At 40.7% G+C, this 26,199-nt stretch overlaps 1 protein-coding gene across 1 annotated transcript in view; it reads right to left on the bottom strand.

Moving 5' to 3' along the window:
* The window catches only part of DOCK1 (dedicator of cytokinesis 1), a 298,792-nt gene that overhangs the window by 256,656 nt on the left and 15,937 nt on the right, over positions 1 to 26,199 (bottom strand). Inside the window, exons 2-11 of the mRNA XM_074158901.1 lie at positions 19,676 to 19,759; positions 14,986 to 15,026; positions 12,979 to 13,034; positions 11,344 to 11,440; positions 7,883 to 8,031; positions 4,193 to 4,328; positions 2,906 to 3,063; positions 2,480 to 2,561; positions 1,909 to 2,044; positions 1,483 to 1,555 (exon numbers count right to left, since the gene is read on the bottom strand). Of these exons, the coding sequence (XP_074015002.1) occupies positions 1,483 to 1,555; positions 1,909 to 2,044; positions 2,480 to 2,561; positions 2,906 to 3,063; positions 4,193 to 4,328; positions 7,883 to 8,031; positions 11,344 to 11,440; positions 12,979 to 13,034; positions 14,986 to 15,026; positions 19,676 to 19,759 (1,012 nt within the window). The remainder of the gene's footprint in view (positions 1 to 1,482; positions 1,556 to 1,908; positions 2,045 to 2,479; positions 2,562 to 2,905; positions 3,064 to 4,192; positions 4,329 to 7,882; positions 8,032 to 11,343; positions 11,441 to 12,978; positions 13,035 to 14,985; positions 15,027 to 19,675; positions 19,760 to 26,199) is intronic.

Here is a 26,199-nt window from a genome sequence, read left to right as displayed (position 1 = left end):
ACTAGATGTTCCATTAGCATCCACTTTGATACACAAAGATTCATTTTCATTGCATACTTCCACACGCACTAAAAAATAAGCTTGCTATTGTTTACCACACAATAAACACATCATGAGCGCACTCTTCCCTAAAAACTCCTGTTTTCCTTGAAAAAAATGGAATTGTAATTCTGATTTTCATATTAATACCCTCTGCACCGCACCAGTGACACCGCTGCGTGCAAAGGAAACCATTTCAGAGAGGAGGAATAACCCTGCTGGGCTCCTCGCAGCACCTGCAGACCCTGCCATCCTCTCAGAAGCCCTACGGCGGCAAACCACGAGGGCTTCCCAAATTATTGTGGAAAATAGGCTTAAAGTTAATTTAAGATTACATTATTTCAAGCTTCTTTTTTTAATATTATTAAAAGCCCTCTGAATATCCATCAGTACATTAATCAAGGAATTTAGCTGACATAACTATGTTTTGCCTCTCTGAACAGATGGCAGCCTAATATTTCCCACCATGGGAAAAACTAAGCATTCATATTTTATGCACATTTGACTTATTCCTTCTACCTTTCCCCACGTTGTCGAATAAAAATGGCCCTATGAACTATTGATGGACCACAGTATTTGCCACACGCTCTTTTTTGTTCATAAGCTTTGACTTCTAAAAGCACTTTCTCTGCACGCATCTACACGTTCACAAAAATTCAGGCTATTAAACCCAGATTTCTTAATATGATTTTGTGGCTTGAAGTCAAAACTGATCTTTGATATTATGTTAAGTTTATACATGTCTGTAATTTAAAGGACACCGACTCCATATTTGCTGTTAGCTAATTAAATTCTTGTAAAATAGCATCTATCAAACTCTACGTCAGCAACGTTAGAGTCAGTGAGGAAAGGTCTGAAGGTCTAGATGACTAGAAGTAAGACCAGGTCTATGTACCTCCTGATATACCTACTGCAGGAGGTCTATCAAGCCATCCTTCAAATTCTCAGCTTCTGTTTGTACTTCAGTTACTGTGGCCCCTACTATGAAATTATATCTGCTACTAAGAAAATGATAAATGTTATTGTTTACTAATTTCACAGGAGTCACCTGCAGTGGCTGTTGGTAACACTGCCGGTCTTTATCCATCTCAGGTAGAGCTAAACCAGCACCGCCCTTATTTTAAGCATTTCACCTCTTACACATTATCATCCTGACATCTTGAAACAAAAAGGAAGCAAGACTGAAAAAACTGGGAATGCTTTAAACTAAGGACTTCAAAAAATAAAAGTTTCTGGGGCTATCCTGTTATAACTAACAGGAAATTATCAAGAAGTAACATTAGTAAGTACTACTCAAGATAAAATACCACACTGAAATAAACAGGCTTCAGAATATCTATAGAACACTTCTTTCAATCAAGTTTAAAATGTTGGGGTTTTAAATTAAAGTTGAAATCCTAATTCTTTCACTTCTACATATTCTTGAAACTATTCCCTACTTACGGTTGAAATGGTATGAAGTGCTGTTTGTCCTCATCGTCCACTTTTCCATTAATTATGTCAGTAACATCCATCACTGAAAAATAAACCAAAGCATACTGAATTAAGTGATGACCCTGGGCAGAGGGGTGCTGAGGGAATACCCCAGGAGACGGGAAGCAATGGTGACTCAGACGAGGGATGGAGTTATCAACTGTGCGATTCCAGAATTTTCCTATAGAGTAACATCGTGTGGCAAATAACCTTTGGCATCTTTAGCTAAATGAGAGTCCTGAAAGTGACAGTAAACTCTACGACACAGCCATCGGTCTGATTAACCTGGACCTGGAACAATCCTGAGTTTATACGGCCCCACAGGAGTTTCACACCCCTGACTTTCTGTGCAGGAATATAGTGTGATATAGACAGACACAGCACACAGAGCGTTACCTGCTACTCCAAAGGGCCGCCGCAGCCCGGAGGTCAGTTTTCTTGTGTTGTTGTCCCTCAGCTCCATCCTCCCCACTCGCACGATCTGACAGACAAAGCTGATTTTTTCTCGTTTCAGGTCTTTGCTACCCAGGTCCTAGAAACAGCAGTTTCTTAGATCACTTTATAATAATTGAATTTCAAGTACCATTTCAGTAGGCAGAAGGTTTGCCGCTCAGAACTTGCCCTCCCCGTGCCAGCCTCCAGCACCAGGGCAACTATTCTCAGAGTAAAGGAAGTTTTGTAACTGTACTTAAATGTCTTCTCTCGACTTCTGTGTCATTAATTGCCTAGGAGGCCAAATCACTTCTACTAAGTTAAAACTTCAAAGAGCAACGTTGGATTTAGCCAAATGTTGAGAATTTTTAGTAGCCACTTATGAGAAACAGCTCGTGTGAGCCTTCACCAGGACCATCACCTGCAGAGGTAACACCATCCCATTTACATACAGATCGGTGCATTCTTCAGTTATCCAAAAGCTATGAAACGAGTGCTTTAAAATTTGCCAGTTGAGCCAAGCACACACACTTACGGTGAATACTGCTCGGAGGTTGTGCAATCTGTCTATGTCTTTGGGGAGTCCACAGCTTGACCATCGCACCAGGTAGTTTTCACTGAAAGAACAATATTTTTAAGGACTTTTTGTTTAAATGGCTTCATTTAACATTAGCAGATACAATCAACTTGAGAATTTACAGAAGACGATTTTAAACCAAATCTACTTCTCCTAAACAAATTAATATTGACTTAGCAGAGAGTTGGCATTCCCCATTGTGTAGATCATTTATAAAAAGAAAGCAACTCTTCAGCAAGAAAGTGTAAGAATTCCATTAAGGAAGCAGGGGATGTAGAAACTGAACTCTCAAGCCTAAACCTAAACCCTCTCATCCTGCAAAACTACCTCACCACTAGATCTGAGCAAGCACAGATGAGGGAGTGCACCCAGGAGCACACTAACCTGATAAATTTTGATTCCAGTGGATCATACAGAGACATCAGGACTTCAGCATCTTCTCCTATTTTACAGACTACATTTTTTAAATTTACAAATAAAGCAAATGAAGGAGTGGCAGCAAACTTGGCTTGTCTGTTGATATCGATATTCTGTTTCTGAGACTGTAATTCAAGAACAGAACAAACTTAAGTTTAACTTAGTCTAACAAATACCCAACAACTATAAAACATTCCTAAAACCTTTCAGACAGAAGAAGAGGGGGTTTCTGTTGAGTGTCTACTCTGTGATCTTTGCTTGTATTAGGATTTATGACAAAATGCATTTTTTGGATCTGTCTCAAAGTGCCACATCATAAAGAGAAAGAAAAAAAGAAGGGGGGGGGGGGCAAAAAAAGAGAGAGAGATCTCCACTTATTAAAAAGAGAGCTAAACAAATGGGGGAAAAGATAGAGCCTCAGATATAAATGAAAAAAAAAAAAAGTTTGTTCTTTGTCTGATGGTTTTCTGACAGGTACAGAGTGCCAAAAAAGAAAGGAGAGAAAAACAATGCTATTTCTACAGGTTACCGACCCCTCGGACTTCAGCTCCCATAAACTTCCCACAAACTCCTTGATCCAGGCAGAAGGGAGGAAGGCATATGGGACACAAAGGAAACTGGCTGAGGTGAGGGCAAAGAAACAACTTTGGATACAAAAATCTAATAGTTTAAATCCTATTTACACTAGTGTACTTTTACCCCAAGTTTGGTAAGGGCTGCATGTGTGCCTATGGCCCATCACAACCCCAGAGGATGCAGCACTATCGCACTCAGGAGCGACTCCTCAGGAATACCACGCTCCAGTAACTGCTGCTGACACAGGCAGGGCTGCTTCCTCATAAAAATAAGTATTTGAATTGTAAAGAAGCTGACTGTTCAAGTCTGAAAATGCCTTTAAATATGCACTCTTTATTTCAACAAACAGACTTTCAGGACTGGCATCCAGAAATCATACAAACATAATGAGGCCATTATTCTACTCGATTCTCAAAAATAAATCCTTATGACAAGCTGACACACAAACCTGCTACATACCCATCTCTGCCACTAACCTACAAACGTAGTCGATTTACTGATATAGGTCTTAACCACAAATTCTACTAAGCCCCTTAAAGGATGAAAAAGACAATTAAACAGCCTAAGACATACAAGCCTGGTAACTCTTCAGAAATATATCTAATTCTTCATTATCAATGCTAAAAATAAGTCACCTTACACTTATGTTTCAAAGCTACAGTGCACAGTGTATCTTACTTTTTCCTCCTGTAATCTCTCTTCAACTTGCTTGGAAGCTATTTCATGTGCTCTGAAGAGGCTGATTGTGCTGGTCTGCTCTGGGTCCAGAATATTGCCATCTTCATCTCTAACGACCAGATCTAAATCCAGAATTCTAAACAAACAAACAAAAAAATATGCTTGTGAATTAACAGTGCTCAAATAAATGCTTAAAACACACCTCCCAAGTGTTTAAAGTCATGCACACCTGACATACAATTGAAAAAAATAACTATTTGATACTTGACAAAATGATTTAACATGTCACCAGCTCCGGAGATAACCATCCCTGGCTGGAAATCACTTTTTCCCACAGCACGGAAAGAACCGATGTAAATGAAATGGCAGAACAACTGGGGAAGTAATTTCTTAAACAACTACATTTGCAAGAAACTTTGCTCCTGAACAACCAGCCACCGCAGTCACACCACACGCAAATTGGTCAGTTCATTTCATCCCACTCCCCACTCTCCCCCCAAAACAGGTATTTTCCTGTTTTAGCAAAAACCTACAAGATGTAAGAAGGCGTAAGCTGTTTCCCTTTATTTAAAGCAGAAGCCAGATTTCTGTCAGCAGGGAGTTAACATCCAGGATTACCTTCGGCAGAGAGGAGGGTTTCTCCCATAATCAAATCCAGTCTTAGGAACTGGATTTCACAGTTTTCCATGATAGCAAGGTGTTGGCAGCAGAACCAAGGATAAATAAATAATCATGTCTTGGTTGATCTACATTTCTCTACCGATGTTCCCTAAGACTGAGCTCCTCACCTCCGCTGTGATTTCTATGGTCCCTATTTTCTTCTTCTAACTCTGTAGTCAGCTCTCATGATGGAGCTGCTGTAACTTTGGGTTTGAAATATGTTTGATCAACGAGCCTGAATCAAACTTGCGGTGTCTGATAAGTCACACAGAGGTTCATAGCTTATCTGAGAGCGAGTTGAGACCCGCAATCACTTGAAAAGAAGCACAGGAACTGCAGAAGACGGGTCCAACGGAGGGCCATGAAAATGATCAGAGGGCTGGAGCACCTCTCCTATGAAAACAGGCTGAGAGAGTTGAGGTTGTTCAGCCTGGAGAAGAGAAGGCTCCAGGGAGACCTTATAATGGCCTTCCAGTACCTGAAGGGGGCCTACAGGAGAGATGGGGAGGGACTCTTGACCAAGGAATGTAGTGATAGGATGAGGGGGAATGGTTTTAAATTGGGAGAGGGGAGATTGAGATGAGATGTCAGGATGAAATTCTTTGCTGTGAGGGTGGTGAGAGCCTGGCCCAGGTTGCCCAGAGAAGTTGTGGCTGCCCCGTCCCTGGAGGGGTTCAAGGTCAGGTTGGATGGGGCTTGGAGCAACCTGGTCTGGTGGGAGGTGTCCCTGCCCAGGGCAGGGGCTTAGAGTGAGATGATCTTTAAGGTCCCTTCCAACCCAAACCATTCTATGACTCTATGACAAGGAGTACTCCTCATCCCTCCCTGACAGGACAGAAACCTGGAGGTCTGAAACAAAGCCTTGAGCAAGTAAAATTAATTGCACTGCGTTAATTCAAAGGTGGACGAACGTCACTCAAACAAGCTGCAGAGCACAGGCAGCAGCTCAGTAAGAAACACCTCCCGAGCTCTACGCTGTAACTGGAACTAGTCATCACGAAACTCTCTTCAGCATCCCTGGACCATCAAGCTTCCAGGTGAGTTTTCTAGTTAGAAAGTGGTTTCATCATTGAAACCAAACTGAAAAGCAGCCAAAATCATCTTGCTCCTCCCCGCTACTGTTTCCTGGACAGCAGAGATAAATCCACCGGCCACTTGTATCGTAACCACCACCCCATGGCGAACAAGAGCAAAGTCCTTCTCCAGGGGAACAGGTAACTCAGAAATTCAGAGAAACGATCCATCCCTCAGCCTACCGCACACCACCAGGGCAAGAACATTTGCACAGACTGTCACACAAACAGAAGCAAACACTCCTTGGATTTAATTTCTTTGTTTTATAATTTAACTTGCAAATGACACCTGGAAAAATAAATTGAAATTCTTTTCCTAAGTGTCCCAGTTCCAGATATTTGCAAATGAACAAAAAAACCACAACAAAATTACCTGACCCAATTTCTGAAAAACATTAAAAATACAAATTCATAAGACCATTTTTACTTCCTCGGTTATTTTGACAACACGCAGTGAATTGGTTGTCTTTATTTATAGAAAAAAAAATCTCTTATTTCCAAATCAGCGTGTCACAAAACAGGAAAAGTGAGGATATGATTAGATCAGAAAACACTCATAAGACCCATAATGAATTCATTCTGTCTGGGTATTGAAATCATCGCCGGTGCTTATTTTAGACAAAAGTGAACGTATGACTACATTAGAAACATATGGTATCTTTCAGTTTGTGAGAATTTACTCAGAAGTTCAAATTCGCTTCTCTCCTGTACTCCACGGAGAGTGTTCTGATCGCTTAATTAGTCCATCAGAACATTATGAATATAAAGCACAGCACAAGATGTTCCATTGTATCTGAACGCCGAGCATCTGGAGGTTATTCAGAGTAACTTTAACCAACTCCTTAGCCAGATGGTAAAATATAGTAGCCAAACAAATAATATCAACAACATCTGGTTAATTGTCTGCTGAGGTACAACAGTTCATATCTTGGATTACAAATGCTAATTATGGACCGAATGCAGTTAATAAAAAAATTAAAAAATCATCAGTATTTTTAAAAAAAATAAAATCACAGCTTTTGCTGATAAAGTGCATGAACAGAAACACCGCAAATTTAGCAGTTCTTAAGGAATAAAACACAAACAGCTGAAATCCGATGAGTTAGTTACATCACAAGGGATTTAAAGAGGGGTTTGCTGAAAACTCTGCCAGTCCCCAGGTGCGCAGTACTACGCTGCCACTCGGTATTCAAAACATCGCTTCAAGTAATTTCCTGATTGAAGAGTAAGGTATGATTTCTCATTTTCAATCAAAATGCAAAGTCATAACTGTAAAGACAATGTGAAATCTAAAACTTGTATTTAATAGAATTTTTGCTTAAATCCAGCCCACTGTTTGGAGCGTGAATACACCTGAATGACTAACACACCTAACGTATGCACCCTGTACTGCTGTCTCTTTTATTCTGGTAAATATTTCCATCACAATTTCCGTTCTTTCCTGTTAAAATGATACTTTCTTTTAGTAAATCTGTCTGCTAATCCTCTGGTACAAGCCGGATACTATATAAGCAGAGGAACAATGAGCTAAACGACGCTTCTGAGCCAAATCCTTCAACATCCCATTACAGCTACGTGACTTCGGGGCACACGCAGCTGGTGCTGTCGAGAAGGCAACAACTGTTTCTGCTGCAGAAGCAAGTAGAGTTTAAATCATACTGTGAATGGAGGCAATATTTCCACTTTTCAGCTGACCTTAAAAATTACAGCTTCATACCAGTATCAAATTGATAATATCATCAAGCGACAGAGTTACATATGGATTCTGCTCTACATATTATAATTTGCACTATATTTTCAAGATCCTATATTGACTTAATTCTTAATCTTGCTCTAACAAGGGCTATTAATATACTACTATTACATCTCCATAAATACAGGAATAAAAAGAATAATGTGTATTACACAAGCTGATCTGGTTTTAAACATAAACACTTGGAAAATACTGTTCACAAACCTGTTGCCATAATCAATTTTGGCCGTCACTTTCTTTTTCAGTTCTTTGAGCTCATCCTGGGGCAGGGTCCCGGAGAGTATTTGGGATCTCCACTCAATAAGGTCATAGATCATGTGCCGCACATTGCGAAACATTTCTCTGTTGTCTTGCTGTTTGGAGGAAAAAGACGGGTAGAAGTTAGTTTTGAAGTCTACTGAGCATCTTCTAAATACGTATAATAAAGTGCAATTATAAAATAGGAATTAAAAAGGGTAACAGTCTATGATTAGCTCTAAAATAGGAGCCTAACTCTCTGTAGCACAGAATACTGCATACAAAAGGCCTTACACTCTGCTGTGGGTATCTACATAAGTGCAAATGCTTGTGTTTATGTTACCTTAAAAGCCAGATCATGCTGAATTCAGAACAAGTAATTCCAGGGAAAGATATTCTTCGCTTGGTTCAGAGTAACTTTATTCAATGACCCTCTACACCGAGTAGAGCAGGACTGAAAATGGTGCATTTTAACGGCAAGAGGCTCAAGCTCTGAAACGCTCCATTTGCAACACGTTATAGAATCCTTTCCCCTCCCCAGTTAAACCTTCAAAATAACACTTCAAAATTCCTCAGTGCCCAAAGCCGGGCGCAGCACTATCTCACAAGCCCACTGGTAACATCTGAAGAAAAGTGAAAAACCAGGAAAGCACTAAACCTTACAGGAAGTGAAATACCTTCGTTGTTCATAAAGGCTGGAACTCTGGATATTGAATAGTGCCCAGCAGCACACACAAACCTTCCTTGGCAAGATTCAGGAAGACAAATTTCCAGACTTACAATGGAAGAAACCTCTTTTGCAGAGCACTTTCTATTTGCGTGCCCATACACACGTGCACTCAGGGACAAATGACCAAATCTTTAACCACAAAACAGAATTTGACACGGTGGTTTGAACTGTGGACACTGCACATACACAACAATTTTAGCACAAACAATACTATGCAAAACTGAAGTTGCCTTTCTATTTTGTGAAAGATAACATCGAGACAAAGACAATATAGAGGCCCTGAATGCTTTGATCTTGCCCAGAAGCAGCCTCTCCTACTGCCTTCATAACCCTCAAAACCTAAGCCATTAGTTCATAAACTCTTAAAAAGATTACATTTTCCTAAACACCCTACATCAATGAATTATTCAGGCTACGCGTCACTATCTTTCATTCAGACTACACCCAGGCCTTATTTGACTTAAAACAACTGGAATAATTACATAATTAAAATAAAATTCTGCTTTCTATAAAAGACAACAAAAAACTACAGAAAGTGCAGGAAAAGGCTATGACAACTCAGACTCGGGGAAAAAAAAAATACCTCACTGTGAAACTTAAAGACTTCAGTCTGTTCAGATTATCAAAAAGCTGACTTGATTATAGTGTGAGAACCTTCACAGAGAGAAAATACCCGTTATTAAAAGCTCTTTAATGTAGCAGAGAAAGACACAACAGGCACATATGGCTGGAAGCTAAATACAGACGACTCCAAATGAGAAAGAGGTTTGTGATTTTCGATGCTGCAGGCAATCATAAACTGGGGAGATGAAGAACATACCACGTCCTCTGCTACCTGAAAATCAAAACTGAATACCTATTCAACATTCAAACACACAAATTATGAACTGAATAAAGGCATAAATGCAGTCACTTAGTGACTTTTGATATGCAAGATGCAGACGACATGGAATATCTCTCTAGTCTGCAGACTGACCAGTTTGAGACCGGCTACCTCCAGTAAACCAAATCTCCCTTGAAAAGCCAATCCCAGGGCACCAATGCTCTTTTCGCTGTTGACCACAGACAATTAATCTAACAGATACCCCTGAGATATAAGTTATAAACAAACTCATTAAATGATCTATCGACTCAGAGGAAAGCTGTAACAGGGACTGGAACCCCTTCTACTACTGAAATGAGACCACGGGCAGCATCGCTCTTTGCCTGCTCTGGAATTCAAAGTAATTAGCAAAGCACTTCAATACCGTTCAGCTGTTCATGTGTCTTCACGGAAGTCAATGCGTGACAGATGATGTTAAACGTTAATGGCTAGAACAAGTGATTCCCACACCAGGAAAATTTTATCATTTCCTAAAAGTTACTGTAACAAAAAGCGCACACAAGTCTTGGTAAGAAAACTTCACAGAATCATAGAATGGTTTGGGTTCAAAGGGATTTAAAGACCATCCAGTTCCAACCCCCTGCCCTGGGCAGGGACACCTCCCACCAGAGCAGGTTGCTCAAAGCCCCATCCAGCCTGGCCTTGAACCCCTCCAGGGATGGGGCAGCCACAGCTTCTCTGGGCAACCTGGGCCAGGCTCTCACCACCCTCACAGCAAAGAATTTCTTCCTGAGATCTCATCTCAATCTCCCCTCTTTCAGTTTAAAACCCTTCCCCCTCATCCTCTGGCTCCCCTCCCTGATCAAGAGTCCCTCCCCATCTCTCCTAGAGCCCCTTTAGGGACTGGAAGGGGCTCTAAGGTCTCCCCGGAGCCTTCTCTTCTCCAGGCTGAACCCCCCCAACTCTCTCAGCCAAACTGAGACTTCTGTTAGAACCAAAACTTCTAACAGTGTCTCTTGCTACTCCTCCTTTCTGATTATATGTGTCCCGCAACCAAGTCTTGTGCAGGTCTGCAAGTGGTATTTCTCTGACATTAAGCAGTATCTGATTTCATACTCAGGATAATCCTCCGAAAAAAGGTATCAGGGTCAAAATGTAACCCTCGCTGTCCTCAGCAGCACACAGCAGTGGAACCAAGGGCAAAGCTGTTCTCAGCGCCCTCTCAAGATCCTACTCCTCCTTGTTTGCTTCTGCCTGTCTACTGCTTCCTTGCTCTTCAATACGTGCTTAGAACTTAAGCATATGAAAATAATCAGGGATATAACAACTTAAAGGCAGGATAAATTGGGAAGAATCAACTTCAAGTATAAGAACACTGAGAGGTAAAAGCATACACTGATCATTTTTCAAAGGTTTAAGTTTACAACCACAAATTTGACATCAAATATTCAATTTTTGTATAAGATAGATACACAGCCTTAAACAGTTTCCTTCATTTCTTTAACACCATCGTCTACAGATTTGAAAACATCTAATATATACCTTAAAAATCTAACATATTCTGTATAATAGTGCCCCATGAAAAAGGGGTCACAATTGCTCAACAATTTGTTTCTAGATCAAGGTAACATTCTGTAAAAACCTGATTTTGCACAAGAAATATAGGGTATTTGAGAAACCACTCAAAGGCAACACTACTGAGATTTGTGCCGTAACATAGAAGATGCTAAATGGCTTTTCAGGACTAAAAGTAGCCTTTAGAAACAGTAAGAGAAGCGGAATCTCATTAGAAGTCCCTTCATACTTCTCACTCCCAGCATCGCCCTTTTCATAAACCATATCCTGGTGTAACTGTTTTCCTAAGTCAATACTCACAACGTATAATTGTCGCCATATTATAGACCATTCCCGCAGCGTGGTGGTCACCTCCTGAATCAGGGGCAGCTCGTTGGGAATAACTGTTTCGTGTTGTCTTGAAAGGAAGAGGAAAGAGAAGTTTGAATTGAGCAGTGTTTTTGTTGGGATGGCAGAACCACTTCTGAGAGAGGACTGTTCATTTTCAAACAGATAATTCATTAATAATATAATATATGGTGAAAATAACACCATTTATTACAAATGTATAAGTTAAAAAAGAATGTATTATCAGATGCAGGAGCAGAGATGTACACCAGTACAGCCAGGTGACGTAAAGGGTTTTTTGGTGAGCCGAGACTGTGCTGTTTTGCCCCCTCAGCTCCTTATTTCTATACTCATGAGATAAGGGTATCGATCCATAGCTCACCACCCAATATTTGTTATTGAGATACTAATTTCACAAGAAGCAACCAAGACAAAAGCCAGATACACACAACTTCCAATGCCACCATACTAATGCATAATATTCTTTTTTTCAAAATATTGGTCTTGCAAAGAAAAAATGAAGCATGCAATTCATCACCATTAAGCTTCTCTAGGACTTGTTTTAAAATTATGTGCCATGAAAGTAAGAAACAACAGCCAGATCTTTTAATATTTCAGGAGTAGGGTACTTAAAGGTAGTTTTGTAATCAGCAAGAAAGACGTCATTATGCAGCAATCTCATGATTAGTAGTTTTACCATTTACATATTTAACAGTGTATAAAAATAAATCGGGCACAAAGGAATAAAATATTTTAATCCTGTTTCACTCCATTTCATACCTGGCTAATTATTTATTAATTTCAGACCACGTTTTTTCTGGGGTTTGGGGTTGGGCTTTTTTCCCCCTGTTTAAATAAACTTTTGTATCAATTTTATGAACTTTTACATGCATGTCCAGCAATGCTGATTTTATATACAAAGATCTGAACATAAACAGCTGTTAAATAATAAAAACCAGCCCAAACTATTTAGTGTCGCACACACCAGGCAAGGGAGCAGGAGAATCACAAAATGAACAATTCGACAGACCAACTCAGTAAGGCAGACAATGATGCCCGGATAATGGCTTTCAGTGAGGAGCCCAGTCTATAAGATTTACTGAAGAGGGAATTAAGAAACTACTTAAATTTTATCTGCATTAAAAAAAAAGGTCTCTCATATCAAAGGCATATCTTTTAATATACCAGGCAAAAACCATGAGGCTCAAGGGCTGGAAGATAAAGGTTGGGAAAACTGAAATTAGAACTAAAGCAAGGGGCAGGGAGTGGAGGAACTTAATCTAGGAAATTATCGATCGAGAGAGTAATAAAAGTTATAAACAATAATGGTAAAATATTAATTCTTCTGAAACATTTACATTAATACAGAGAAGGTTATGCTTTAGCTCAACTACATGGCGACACAGCCAAGGACAGCACTGGCCAGAAGCACTGCTGATGACAGCGCCTTCGAACCTCAGGTGAGTTACCAATTTAAAATATTTTAAAAAAGAAACATCATCAGCTCCTTAAGTAACTGGAAACGAGTGTAAGTTACCTGATAATACACAGAGATTATGTAGATACAAATAAGAAAATGGATTTTCATTATTTTAAAAACAAACTTACCCTTTGCCTTCAACTATCGCTTCCTTAAGGTGTATATATGAGGCAGGAAATATGCCCTTTGAGAGAGAGGGAGAGGAAAAAAATATTTTCAACAACCAGGTGCATACAACATTTTATCTATTACCTAAAAACATGCCAAGACACACTGCCAGGTCTGCAGAGCCATTCACATCCTCTTAAGTGTCAGAATAGTTGCGTTGTGCTGTTCTGTTCTCTTTTTAATGTACATTTACATTCTGTACGGCGTGTCCTACCAAGAAGGGGTTATTGTAACCTTGGCAAATACAGACTCGGTGGTTTTAAACTTATCTTCACAATATCAAAGCAAACAGAACTGGCCCTACAAAGGGGTGTTTCCAGTTCAAAGTATGGTTTTCCATGATTCTCCACATCCCTGGATGATTTACAGATGCAAATTAAAACACGCTTGATTTTGAAAGCATGAAAGACAGATGACTATAAACAGATCTACTCCAAAATGACATTTTGCCTGTAATCCAACTCTGCTGCTCGCTTTTCCTGACGTCTAACTAAGCTTTCCTACCCTGCTGTAAGACATTGCTTCTGTTCCCAAAGCATTTTCTCCAGTGTTTCCAGGCTTCCAGTTAAAATACACACTGGGTGAGAAGGGGGAATGGAATACACAGGCACATGCTGAACGCACACCTCCTGCTTTGCAACCCATAATACCCAGATATAACGTAGTGTCTTCTACCACCCACCAATCAGTAGTGCTACAAGCCAAAAACCTCCTCAGACAGCACTACAAAAGGCCAGTACTGCTTTTCTGATGTGTTCTACATTAATCTTGAGATTCCAGAAATACAGTAATAGTTTCAAAATTGTGTAGGCTCTTATTAAAAAACAATTTAAATCGAGAAAAAAAAAAGTTCCTCCGCCTTACCATTTGAGGTAGTAGTTCTGTTTTCACTTGGGAATGCAAAAAAAAGAAATTCTTAGAAAGTTACAGAAACTGGGGGAGGCCACGTGTGTGTCTTTTAGTCCCACAAAAAAAAAAGAGCAAATCACAAATAAACAAAACAACCTACATTTAGCAGAGGTCAGACAACTGCAGCAACACGTGGAATTAATTTCAGGCAAGCAGAATGCGTAACTGCTTCTTAGGCTGTACAAAGCATGTTCGTGAAATAAGAAATTTAGTGTATTTCCAAAAAAAAAGAAAATATCAAAATAGAATAGAAAAACCGCAGAACCTGGTTAGGAAATGGGTGGGACGAACCACAGAACTTGGCTCTGTGCTTTCAGACGTGGAGACGCAACTTGGAATGCACCTCTGTAGGCAAACATTACACTTGAAGTGTTTTATTTTAAGGCAAAAAAAGAAGCAAACCCGGAGGTCTTTTCATTCTGGTTAATTACTACTATAAAGTAAAACGCTAAAAATATCAAACAGAATGTTATAAGCTGTATTTGTGCTGTTTCCTTTCTTTTTATTTCGGAAAGGCTGCTATAAACAGCCCACTGAAAGCCTAACAACGAGGCAAAATTACACTGCAGCAGATTACTCCCCCTCTCACAGGGAACGACTTGAAATCACAATATAGATCTCCCTTATCACTTTCTGAGATGCAATTGCATTTTAGGAGTAATAGGTTATTTAACAGACAGTGAAACAAAGCGTCGGCCTCTAAACCCATCAACTAGAATATAAAGTTCTGAACTTTTTCCTGAGCAAAGGCCCTGGTACAGCAGTTACTGCCGAAAACAAGCTGATGCACATGGAGCCATCTATAGGGACTGTACATATATATACCCTTAAATTGCAAAAATTAAAACACAATTCAGCTTTTAGGCCTTGCTAAAATAAGTTTTGGTGAACTTGAAAAATTCCCAGAGATTACAGAGCAGCAGTTATCAGAGAGCAGTGGACACGTGGTGAATCCCACCGTAACACGTGCCCGAAATCTCCGTTACATCAACACACCCAACGCCGCAATACATCTCTGTCCGGGAGAAAAATGAGCGCTCCGCTCTGGCAACATTTACCTTCTTGGACTTTTTTCGTAGTGTATATCCTCTGTACCAACCTAGGGAGGGAAAGAAAGGGAAAAAGCATGAAAAAGTTCATCAACATCACCCAGCAGCTGCTCCTTCTCCTCTCAACAGCACCTTAACGTGGTCCCCGATCCCACTTCACCCCGCCAACACACACACCCCACCGGAATTTAAATTCTCTATGGCATTAATGTCCTGGCTGAAACAAATCTTCTTGGAAGCCATCAAAATCGGAGCGGTGATGATCAAACCGATGGAGAAGTCCTCATGACAGAGATGGCATTTTACACCATACATTTTATTCACTTCAATTAGTAATTTACCAACACACACAAACCAACTTACGAGCGTTGACTTTACAAAGATGTAGTGTTTGACTAGTTTGATTTTAAAACCTGTTTAAGTGCCACAAATGCAAAATTCGAAATATGGATCGGCTGTTTGTTAATCTCAGCAGAAAACAAGAGCACAGAAAACAAGAACACTTTGGGATTTACGATTATCAAAATATAAAAGCAAGGAGCCCCCCCAGCCCTCATTCAGCAAACTCCCACCCCGCAGCAGCCCCAACACACTGGGTAGCACTTACTCCACCAGCTGAACTCTGCGCACAGACACGCACAAATTTCAATCCTATTGAAGAACTAAATTCCCTCAGTTTTATATGAATAACATGTTCTGAAGTTCTAGAGACCAAACCGATAAACACCATAACTCTGATTAGATGCAGTGTACAAACTAAAGGACGTACAACCATATCATCTCTGCCACTCTCCTCTCCCATCCCATCTTCTGCGTTGACTCAGGACATGGCTGCACCAGAAGATTAAAAAGCCACAGAGCAAAGAAAGCTCCTCGTCACTGAACCTCCGTGGTGAGCAGGAAGAGCTACAAGGGATCACAGATAAGAAAGGCACGAAATCTGCCTTGGAGAGGCTGCAGAGGTCCTAACGCGGCAAGGCGAGTCTAACCGGGCTCTTCGCTGGCAGCCACCACCCAAACGTTCTTCTGGCTGGGTCTCAAGCCTGTAGCGGTGCAAAGGGGAGCCGAATTTTCAAGGAGAGCTAATTCTTACTCATTCAACTGGAGGCACCGAGTCTTGCCATGAACAGGCATGTATCAGGGCAACATAATTTAAACCACAGAATGGCTTGGGTTGGAAGGGACCTGAGAGATCATCCAATCAACTACCCAAGAGATAAAAACTATTCAGTTGTTAGTTCCTCAGCTGTAAGAGGAGGGCAGGTCTCCTCCACGCACACAGAGGCACTACAAAAACAAGCGAGTCCCTCACGAACACGAATTAAAGTAATTAAGGTCACATAATTGTGATTTTTCTTCAAAGCGCAATAAACACTGGTTGTTGTCAGACACTGGACAAAGGAAATAGAAACATATAGATACAGTGAGAGAAATCTAGTCCCCTAAAAAAAATAAGCCCACTAAAAAAAAGCAAGGCTAGAGGGATGTGTGAGCACATGTTAATGACATCAAGAATGTATCCTTAATACACCGATTAATACTCCTCCTCACTCCATTAACGGCCAATTCCTTTTCAGCCAAACACCAGCAAGGGGAATATTGGCTCAGGCCATAAATATTTTTCTGAAGTGACCTGGCCTTTTAAGTGGCTTACTGATGTGGTACAAGGGTTCTAGCCTCTCCTTTAACAAATGTTATGGGATATAATGACTGGAAATGTGCATCCACGTAAGTGTCCAACTAAGAAAAGGGACCAATGAAATATTGACCAATGAAAGCTGAAAAAGACACTCAAAGGGAGACATTTGCTGTTGTTTCTCTTGTTCTCCTATTTATTACACACTTACCCAGATAAGGTATTTGCTGCATTAAAAAACAAAACAAACAAACAAACAAACAAAAAACACACCAAACAAACAAAAACCCACCAAAAGCTGCAACCAACAACTAAACATTCCCACAGTATCAGGAATTACTTACTTGAAAAATACTCATTTGGGGACCCAAACTCCCTTCCCGCAGCAGCACTAGAAATGAACTACTGTTCAAACACGCAGGCTTGGTATTGAGGCTAATTACTCTTATATTTAATAGCTATTCGCCTTAATCAGCCATATTTATTGATGATACGTTCTGTTTGCCCATGCCACCAAATAATGTAAAGAAAAAAGAATTAAGAAAATAAAGATCAGGCAAGTACTAATGCAGAACGTGGCAAATATTTGTTTTGGGATATCTGCTATGAAATACAGTCCTTGCAAGATGAAGGATATTTATGAAGTCCAATAGCTTTGCTGTTTGGCTTTTCCAGTAAAGCTCATATTAGAAGGAGCGAGAGGAAGTTTTCTAACTGAAAAATAAAATTGTCTGCAACTCTACCTAGAAGAAAAAGATATTAATTTGACTTTCAAGATCCATTATTCTGGAAAGTGGCTTTTAAATGCTGAGATTTATCAGTGACATTGGCACCTTCGTTTCTGATCTCATAACTCCTCTAAAAATACAGGCTGTTTGCAACAAGACTCCACCTTTACAGGATCTGCACATTGAATTATTTGTACAAACGTCTCCCTGCATTTCAGAAAAAAAAAATTCTTTGATTAAAATTTAAAATATTAAAGTATTAAAAATAAGAACAAATTCAAAAATAAATTCTACTTATAAATAAAAAAATAAATAACATTTTAAACACATAAGCAAACTCCATCTCAGCAATCCATTCCAGTACCTGGTAGCAACATGAAATCCTATCAAAACCTGCCTGTCCTTAAAGCTTTTCTTTACAACAAAGCGGATTTGGGGGGACGACAACCCAACAACAATCTACCGCTTCAAATCCCATGGACACACATCAGTCTTTAAAAATACTCCTTACTTAAGAATTATTGCAGAAAACTATTTAAAAATAGTAACAATTCTACAGTAGGATGTATAACACAGCAGATATCAATGAAATAAGCCAATTTTTTTTCCCCACAACCTTAAATACAGGGGAAAGGGGTGGACCTTTGAGAAGCACAACCACATCCTCTGCCAAAAGGCATTACTGACTCTTCAAATGACTTTTCTGTCCCATGCTCATATTATTAGGGGGCTTCTCTTCAGACTGGCCCATCCCACCGCAGCCTGAGACAGGCAGGACCGATGGCAGGGAATTCCCAGACACACACCTGGCTGTTGGTGCAGATGCTACAAAACCTCCCGGGGCACAATCTACCCACATTTTGTACAGAGGAACTTGAGAGATCAAAAAGCTCAAATAATTACCTAATAATGGCAGCTCTGTGAACAAGAGAGATGAGAATTATGGCATCTCATTTCCCATCACAGCAGGTATGTAATGAGTAACCATTGTAAAAAATGTTTGGAAGAGCATTAACCTATTTGCATTTCTTTCACCATTAACTCGTCCCATGTGCTTGAAGCCTAACAACCATGAGAGCGAAGGGCCCTCTATTATTCAAGTCCAGGGGAGAAGTGAGTCAGCTCCACTATCCCTCTTAGTTGGCACCAGTCACGATTTGATGTGGTTTCACATACCCTACTCAGGATTCAAAGTTCCTCCCACATTCATTAAATATATCTATTTATATATAAAAGTACAAAGCGGCACAGTACTTAAATCATTCCATTTGCATTTAAAATTTTTGCATTATTCTATTTTTATTAAAGCATATAATGTCAGACAACGGGAAGATTACTTTGCTTAGAGTCAGACTTGGCATTGCAGCCGCAAACTGAACTCTGCAAGGAAATGCCAGCCTAGGAACAAGGAGGAAATTCACTTGCGGAGTGATGAGTAGAACTTGTTACTTTTGTTGAAATAACATTGTTTGTTTTAGTAAATGTAACAGTAAAAAAAAAAAAAACAACCTCTTAAGCCAGTATCTAAAACAAATGTATCACATGGATGTACCGGAAGATGAATGTCTAGAGAAACAAATTAAGTCAATATATTAAAGTAAATCATATTTCCGCAAGATAGTAAGTGTTACAATATTTTAAACAAACACAGTTTAGTTACATGTTACCGATACCTTCCCAAACTGCAGCATGCCATAAAATTCCCAGTCAAATCTCTAATGAAAGACCTGTATTTTGCCGGATCAAGCAAAAGCTGAGCACTGTTATGACAATTTTCACATTCTGTTATCAAACTCAGCATTCAAATCCCCTTTTACATGGATCAAGGAGGAAAGATTTGGGTATATGCAATGTTTCTGCAGCTTCGTATCAAAACAAGCCAAGCCTCTGAAAAGCCTCAAATCAGTCCATGGCGCTGTAACACGTGTATCCATCTTGTAAGACAGACATAAATAATTTAGGACCCAGGTGACTTTCAAATTCAGATTAAACTTCTTTTAGCAGCAGGCTCTGCTGCATTACTCGAGGGTATCCAAAAAGCATCTATCGTTTCTCTAACACGGGATAGATGCTGCGATTGATCCATACAAATAAAGCCGTGGGAACATCCATCTTCCATAGCAAAGGAAATGGTTATTCAACAGCTATCGACCACACGCGTCTTCATTCACATCTAGCGTTGGTTAATTCTGGGTTTATTAGAAATAATGTGTATTGTCCTTTAGCAAGAAAGCAAGTAATTCATCACCCGGTAACAGCAGAAGATAAAGTCACAAATGGAAAACTAATGCAATTGCAAGCCCCATGTTTTTAAATGCAGCTTTTGCCATCTTACCTTCATACGTCTCCAGTATGTGCACGGTGTCGCCTATTTGTAAGGAGAGTTCATCCGGGCCCCTGGCGTCGTAGTTGTAGAGAGCTGCAGAGAGGAAACACTGCCGTTACCACATGGAGACAACGTAACTTGCAGGATTTTTGTTTCTCCACATAATTACTTCTATCACTCACTGTTGCCATACTCAACCTTCTCGTAAAGGATTTTGTAAAAACAAAACTTGGAAAAATTTGGCCAAGTCGTTCAATCCATTTCCCCCTGTAACAAATCTCAACAAGCCACAAGTCCACTTTCCAAAGACAGTCCCTCACTTCATTTAGAACACTTTGCTTCTTCATAACAATACATTCAATTAATTTTTTTTGTTGGACCTGTCTGTCTTCCAGCACTTTGTGTCAATTTTTCACAGTTCTGTAATGAACTGCACTGTCTTCCACTGGCACACAGAAAACCTACAAAGTGTCTTTAGAAACTCCAATTACCACCACTAATATTAAAGAGTGATTTCTCAGTCACTTCATTAGATTTACTGCATGCATGTATTTTAAAACAATATGATTTCAGAATTCCTGAGTGCCAGAGGTACTGTATTCATGGGACAGACCAATCCTATTCCTTATTTTACAGTATTATAATTAAGTTATCACACTTCACTCATCAGCAAGCCCTGACAGCACCCACAACCTGCACCACCACAATCTACAAATTCACCAAATGCATTTATTTGCACAAATATTCCTGAGAGGCTCCAGTCACAAGCAGGGTGAGGAGAGAGAATAAAGTGAAAACCATTCCCCTTTCCGAGGCTGAATTCAGGGAAAGCCTGGCGTTCTACCATCCAGGATCATAAGCAACAAGAGGCACAACGTGTGAGACATGAAGGACCACACTGATGGTGGTCATCACACACAGCTGGTGTCAATACTGGTGGTCATCACACACCAGCTGGTGTCAATACTGGGAACCTAAAGCAGGACAGAAAGGATGCTGGATTGAGGGGAAGGCTCAGATTTGTTTACATGCACCTAAATAGCAAATCTCGCAGCTACATGTATTCGAAAAGCGACTTCACTGTAGGTCATGAGTCCCAGCTCAGCCCTTGGAGGAGAGTGTGCTCATCATTGCACCCCAGACCAGTGGTCACCTCCACCCATGGCCACCCATTTCATCTGCCTTGAAGGATGCACTGGATGAACACCTTCAGCCAGCGATGAAGTCAACGGCAAGAAATGAATGCTGGAGCTGGCTCCTGCCCCACGGCAACCGACCCAGCGGCTGCCCGTGCTCAGCCAGACCTCGCTCCTGGCCCCAGAGTAACTTTGGAGAGAACAAAAATTGGTTTGCTTTGAAAGAACAGTCGCCAGGTATATACTGCCAGAGATGATTCAAATGGGAAAGATGCATTATCTCACTCACCAAAGAAGTGACACCATAACCAATAAACAGAAACCACAGGGGTTTTTTTGTTGTTCTTTTTTAAAGAACTGGCTGATAAGAAAGAAGAATTCTTGAGAACTGCCATCTTCAGAAGATAATAAAATACAACCAAATAAAAGTAATTCAAAGACCCACGCCCCCCTACCCTTCTCAAAAGAAAATCTGGAAGCTCTGCGCACTGAGATTAGCTATGCCCAGAAATCTATCTGACAAATAACGCTGTAAACTAGGTTTGGCCAAAAAAAAAATTAATAATCTCAGAAACAAAACAGTTGTGACTCCTAGAGCTAGATTTTTATGTTTCATATGGAGCAAACTCTCTGTAAGAAACAAAATCTTCCAATACCAGGTAGGGTCCTCGTGACTGAAGGCAGCAACTCCAGTATTTCATGAGTGAAGGTAAAGAACTACATTCAAGGTGGACCCACAGAAGTTTCTGCACAGTTCTGCACAAAGGACAGCTTTGTAAAATTCCTGAGAATCAAAATTTCTTACTATTTGTCATAACTGTTTGGGGAATGAAAGCATTTTTGGGGTATGAGAGTTAACTCAAAACTTCCTACAACCTCTCAGATAACTGCTTGCTTTTCTTCCTACATGAGTTTCCAGGGACAGGGCTGGTGTGCTCCACCAGCACTGGGCAGAAGTGCTCCAGTGGGACTCGCAGATATTGTTACTGGAACAGAAAGACTCAGATGAATTCCATGTAACTCCCCTTCTTGCAGGAAATCTTCACAGATGTTCAGGCCAAAAGAGTTCACGGGACATAAGCGCCACGTGCAGCGCTCATTACCGGTCCCAAAGCACTTCCAAAACCACCTCAAACCTAAAACCTACAGCAAAAGGCCAAAAGCCGCGGTTCTAAAGGCAATGAGAGATGGGACCCAGGAAGCACCCCCACTTACCTGCCCAACTTCTCCTATTCCCAAGCAGTCCCAAGAAGCAGGCTGGAGCCCATATTACATGGAAGATCAACAACATGAATTACATCTGTAAGAACTGGTAACAGGAGAAAAATACTTTTTTTGATCTCAAATCTGCTAATCGGTTTAGCCCCAGGTACGCAAGCAGCAAACATCCAAAAAGGCATGTGAGAAGGTCTAATCCCACCACGAGGAGAGGGCACGGTGCCCAGCGCTGCCTCCAACCAAATGAAGCCGGAGGTCATTTCAACCTCCAGGAGTTACTATTTTTTGTCCCCAGAATTTATCAAATTCCAGCTTACACTGTCACCGACAAGGAAGGGCTGCCTTGGCCCTTTTCTCAGCGGAACCCCCTCCTGCAGACTTCAGAGTTAAGAAGCAAATAAATATATCTGAGTGCAAAAATGAAAAAAAAGAATTATGAGAAAGCAATTCAGAAAAGAAAATACAGTATATGGTGTAAGATCATAAGTAGAGGAGAGGACACTTCAAGGTAAAAAGAATAAAGGTCAAATGCATCACAGCCTTAAATGAAGGCTTTAGAAATCAATACAGTTTTATTGACATAAAAACAAGCCAAGCTAACTATTACTGTCTTAATGTTTTTGATAGATTTTTCATTATTAAAGAGAGAAAAACCCTCCCTCCTAGGTATCTGGCATGGAGTATTTCAAAACCATAATTACTATTCTGCAGAAGAGAGTTCTGTGAAAAACACATTAACAAAAATTAACATTTTGAACTACTCTGAGCAGAGGGATGTTAATGATGGTGAGTACACAGCACATGGGGCAGTCTGCTCAGTAACACTCATCAGAAATGTTTTCAGTTGAGTTTTTGCCCGTACCAGGGAAGACAAAGTTAGCGCAGTCAATCCTAACTCCTCCAAACCTGTGTGTGGTTGGAGTTCAACACCCAACTCCATCCCTCAGGTCTTCATTTAGATCTCTTGAATGCTCACAGCTGTCCCTCAAGTCAAGAGGACCTGTGAGTGCCCAACAGGTCCAAAAATAAATCCATCTCGTGTCTTTCACCTTCGGGACCCTGATGAGCCACATCGCTGCCTCCTACCAGACATCCCAGTCAGGAAAAATTCACAGAGTCCTGTACTCAATTCACACTGCAAACATTTAAATGGAATAACACTAAGGATCAAAGGCAGCTATGAATAAAAGACATTAAAATTTATATCCAAGAGCGCTAACTCGTGTCTGTCATAACAAGGAGGGTCATGTAACAGGAGCTTCCCTGTAATGACCAATTCCTTTGACAGAAGATGACAAACAGCAATCAAGTGGTAATTACTGCCCACGACAGCTCCCACTGACCTGGAGCGAGTGAGGAACAACAGCCATGGAGGGAAGATTTATCTTTAGAAATATGTATGTGTGAAAAATATGTCTACAAAAAAAAAAAATTAAAAAAAATCACATTATTGGCTTGCAGCAGCATCAACAGATCATGAAGCAACGAACCAAAATAACTATAAAGTGCATTCCACCCCTGTGATCACAAAACAAGGACTGAACTACACTGCACCACACTGCATACTCCTACGTAAGCTGGCAGATAACTCCCTCTCAGTGTAATTTTTTACATAGAGTGACATCAAAAGACTTTATGACAGATAAAATGTTTGGTTGGAGCAAGCAACAAGGCTTTAATTAAAGGAAAAGACAAAACTTGGAGGAATAAAGCATGAAACTGGCATGTTTGTATTTTGTCTGATCAACTGTATTCTGAGTCATCATTTAAAATATTTAACAGCCTGAAGTGTAACTTCAACATTTTATATTTTTTTTTACTAAAATAAATTTCACTTAATTTGGAAAATCCAGTTCTCAGTGTGACAGATTTTTAGCTTGGAAAGCCCTAAGCCAGATGAAGCATTGGGAATATTTATACCAGGTAAGGTTAGGCTTCCCCATTGTGCTTGAATTGGGAGCCAAGGCTCAGTGTCTTGGCAAAGGAGGCAGCCTCCTAAGGTAGAAAAACCTTTGCTACAACGTACAAGAAAGATAAGGAACCTGGTTCTTGAAGCATCAAAAGATTTATGACTGAGACCTGACCAGTGCAAGTTAACCTCGTACCAACACAGTATCCCGATGTTCTTCACAGAACGGTTTGGGTTGGAAGGGACATTAAAGATCATCAAGTTCCAACCCCCTGCCCTGGGCAGGGACACCTCCCACCAGACCAGGTTGCTCAAAGCCCCATCCAGCCCAGCGTTGAACCCCTCCAGGGATGGAGCAGCCACAGCTTCTCCGGCCAACCAGGATCTCACCACCCTCACAAGAAAGAATGTGAACTCTGGTTTCAGCTCCGAGATGTACCAGGCAGAACTAGAATGGCAAAAGAGAAAACACAAAGAACAAAGTCACAGTGACAAAACCACCCTGAAGCCACCTCTCACTCCAATACCCCAGGACAGAAGGTCTCAGCAACACCGAAGATATTTTTCTTCATCAGCTGTGCTTTCAGCCGAGCGACATTCTGGGTGAAGGCTCTCCCTGCTCCCCTCCTCCTCCACGAAGCACCCACAAAGCACCTCCACACAGAAGTACTGAAGTGCCAACCGCCATGGACTAGTGTGGGCATAGAAAGAGCAATTTTTTCAACTCTAGGAGTTGATAAAGAAAGGAACAATGAATAGGGCTTTACAGTAATTGCACTAAAAACCCATTTACCGCCAAAGAATTCCAAACAAACACCTCTACAGAGCTGCAGTCATTAATCTGCATGCATTAGAAAAATGAGGAGTGGAACACTAGAAGAATTAGAGAGAGGTGACAGTGGGGTAAAAAAGGAAAAAAAGCAAACAAAGGTAACATCAATATACACTGCAAAAGCTTTTCTCTGGCTGCATGAAAGGCGAGATATCTTAAGATACCGTAAAAATGTTACAGTATAATAGTCCCTGGATTACTTTGCATTAGAGACTGCATTAATCGCTCCACACTTTGGAAAGAAAGCAAACTACATTTAATACATTATCACCTTTATTTTTCGCTGTCTTGTAAAAAAAAATCCCAAAGTCATAATTGTGCTTCTTCCATAAAAGCAGATTGAAACCACAGAGGTGAGAGTAAAATCTCTTGCAAATTCTATAGAATTAAAAATAAAAGAAACCTGAAGGCTTTCCTCCTATTTTCTCTAAAAGGAAAGTGGTTGCCTTCAGTATCAGACTCCTTACTCCCCTGTTATTTACCCAGACAAGTTTCCAATTTTTAAAGCTGAGGCTAATGGAGAAGGAAGAGGAAAAATAAGTGTACAAGTCAGGAGCTGCACCTAAGATCTTACTGACTAAATCCATGAATACCACTTATTGCAGGTCTCTCTCCTGCAGGACTAGACTAAATCCAGCAAATTCAAGTGGATGGTAAGGATTTATTCTCATTTTCCCTTACAAAGGGGGGACCATTCCTCTTTCTCCTCCTCCACCTGCGCAGCAAATACCCGGGAAAGAATAAATAAAAACGGTTCATCTGGAAACTATTCCCACGAGAGCCCAGGAGTACTGTCTCTCCTTTGCGAGCACAGGACATCCGACAAGGGTTAGAGAATCCCCGACCTGGACCCTGGCACCCCTCAAACTGAAATCCCTGCCGAGAGATCCTGCTGTCTCTTTTCTCAAGAAACGGCACAAAACGTTCACAGGAATAAATTCTGCATTTCGAGGAGAAGGTGGAGGAGGTGGTGGAATCTCCTTCTCTGGAGACATTCCAAACCCGCCTGGACACGTTCCTGTGCAACCTGCTCTGGGTGGACCTGCTTTGGCAGGGGGATTGGACTAGATGATCTCCAGAGGTCCCTTCCAACCCCATGTGATTCTGTGAGAACCCGAGCACAGGCACAGCACTGACTGTCGGCTGAGCACCGGTCAGAAAGAGCAAAGGGGCCACCCCAGCCTCTATAAACATAACTCGACACGTCAGGTTTTATACCGGATGGCAGCACAGGGCAGCAATATGTTTCACAAAAATGGCCTTAGCCCTACCCAGCTGAGGAAACTTCATCAATACAAAGCAATCCCCAAACTTAACTCATGTTTGCCTTCCAGAAGCATAACCACCCTGTTGCTGAATCCTGCAGGCAGAGTTCAAGATGCACGCTTGTTCCTTCTGCACTGACTTTAAAATAGAAAATAAAAAAAAATGAAGAGTT

This window comes from Numenius arquata, chromosome 15 (assembly GCF_964106895.1).
Source record: "Numenius arquata chromosome 15, bNumArq3.hap1.1, whole genome shotgun sequence".
Taxonomy (NCBI): domain Eukaryota; kingdom Metazoa; phylum Chordata; class Aves; order Charadriiformes; family Scolopacidae; genus Numenius; species Numenius arquata.
The sequence above is the reverse complement of the archived record's forward strand: the minus strand, read 5'-3'. Positions and strand labels throughout refer to the sequence as shown.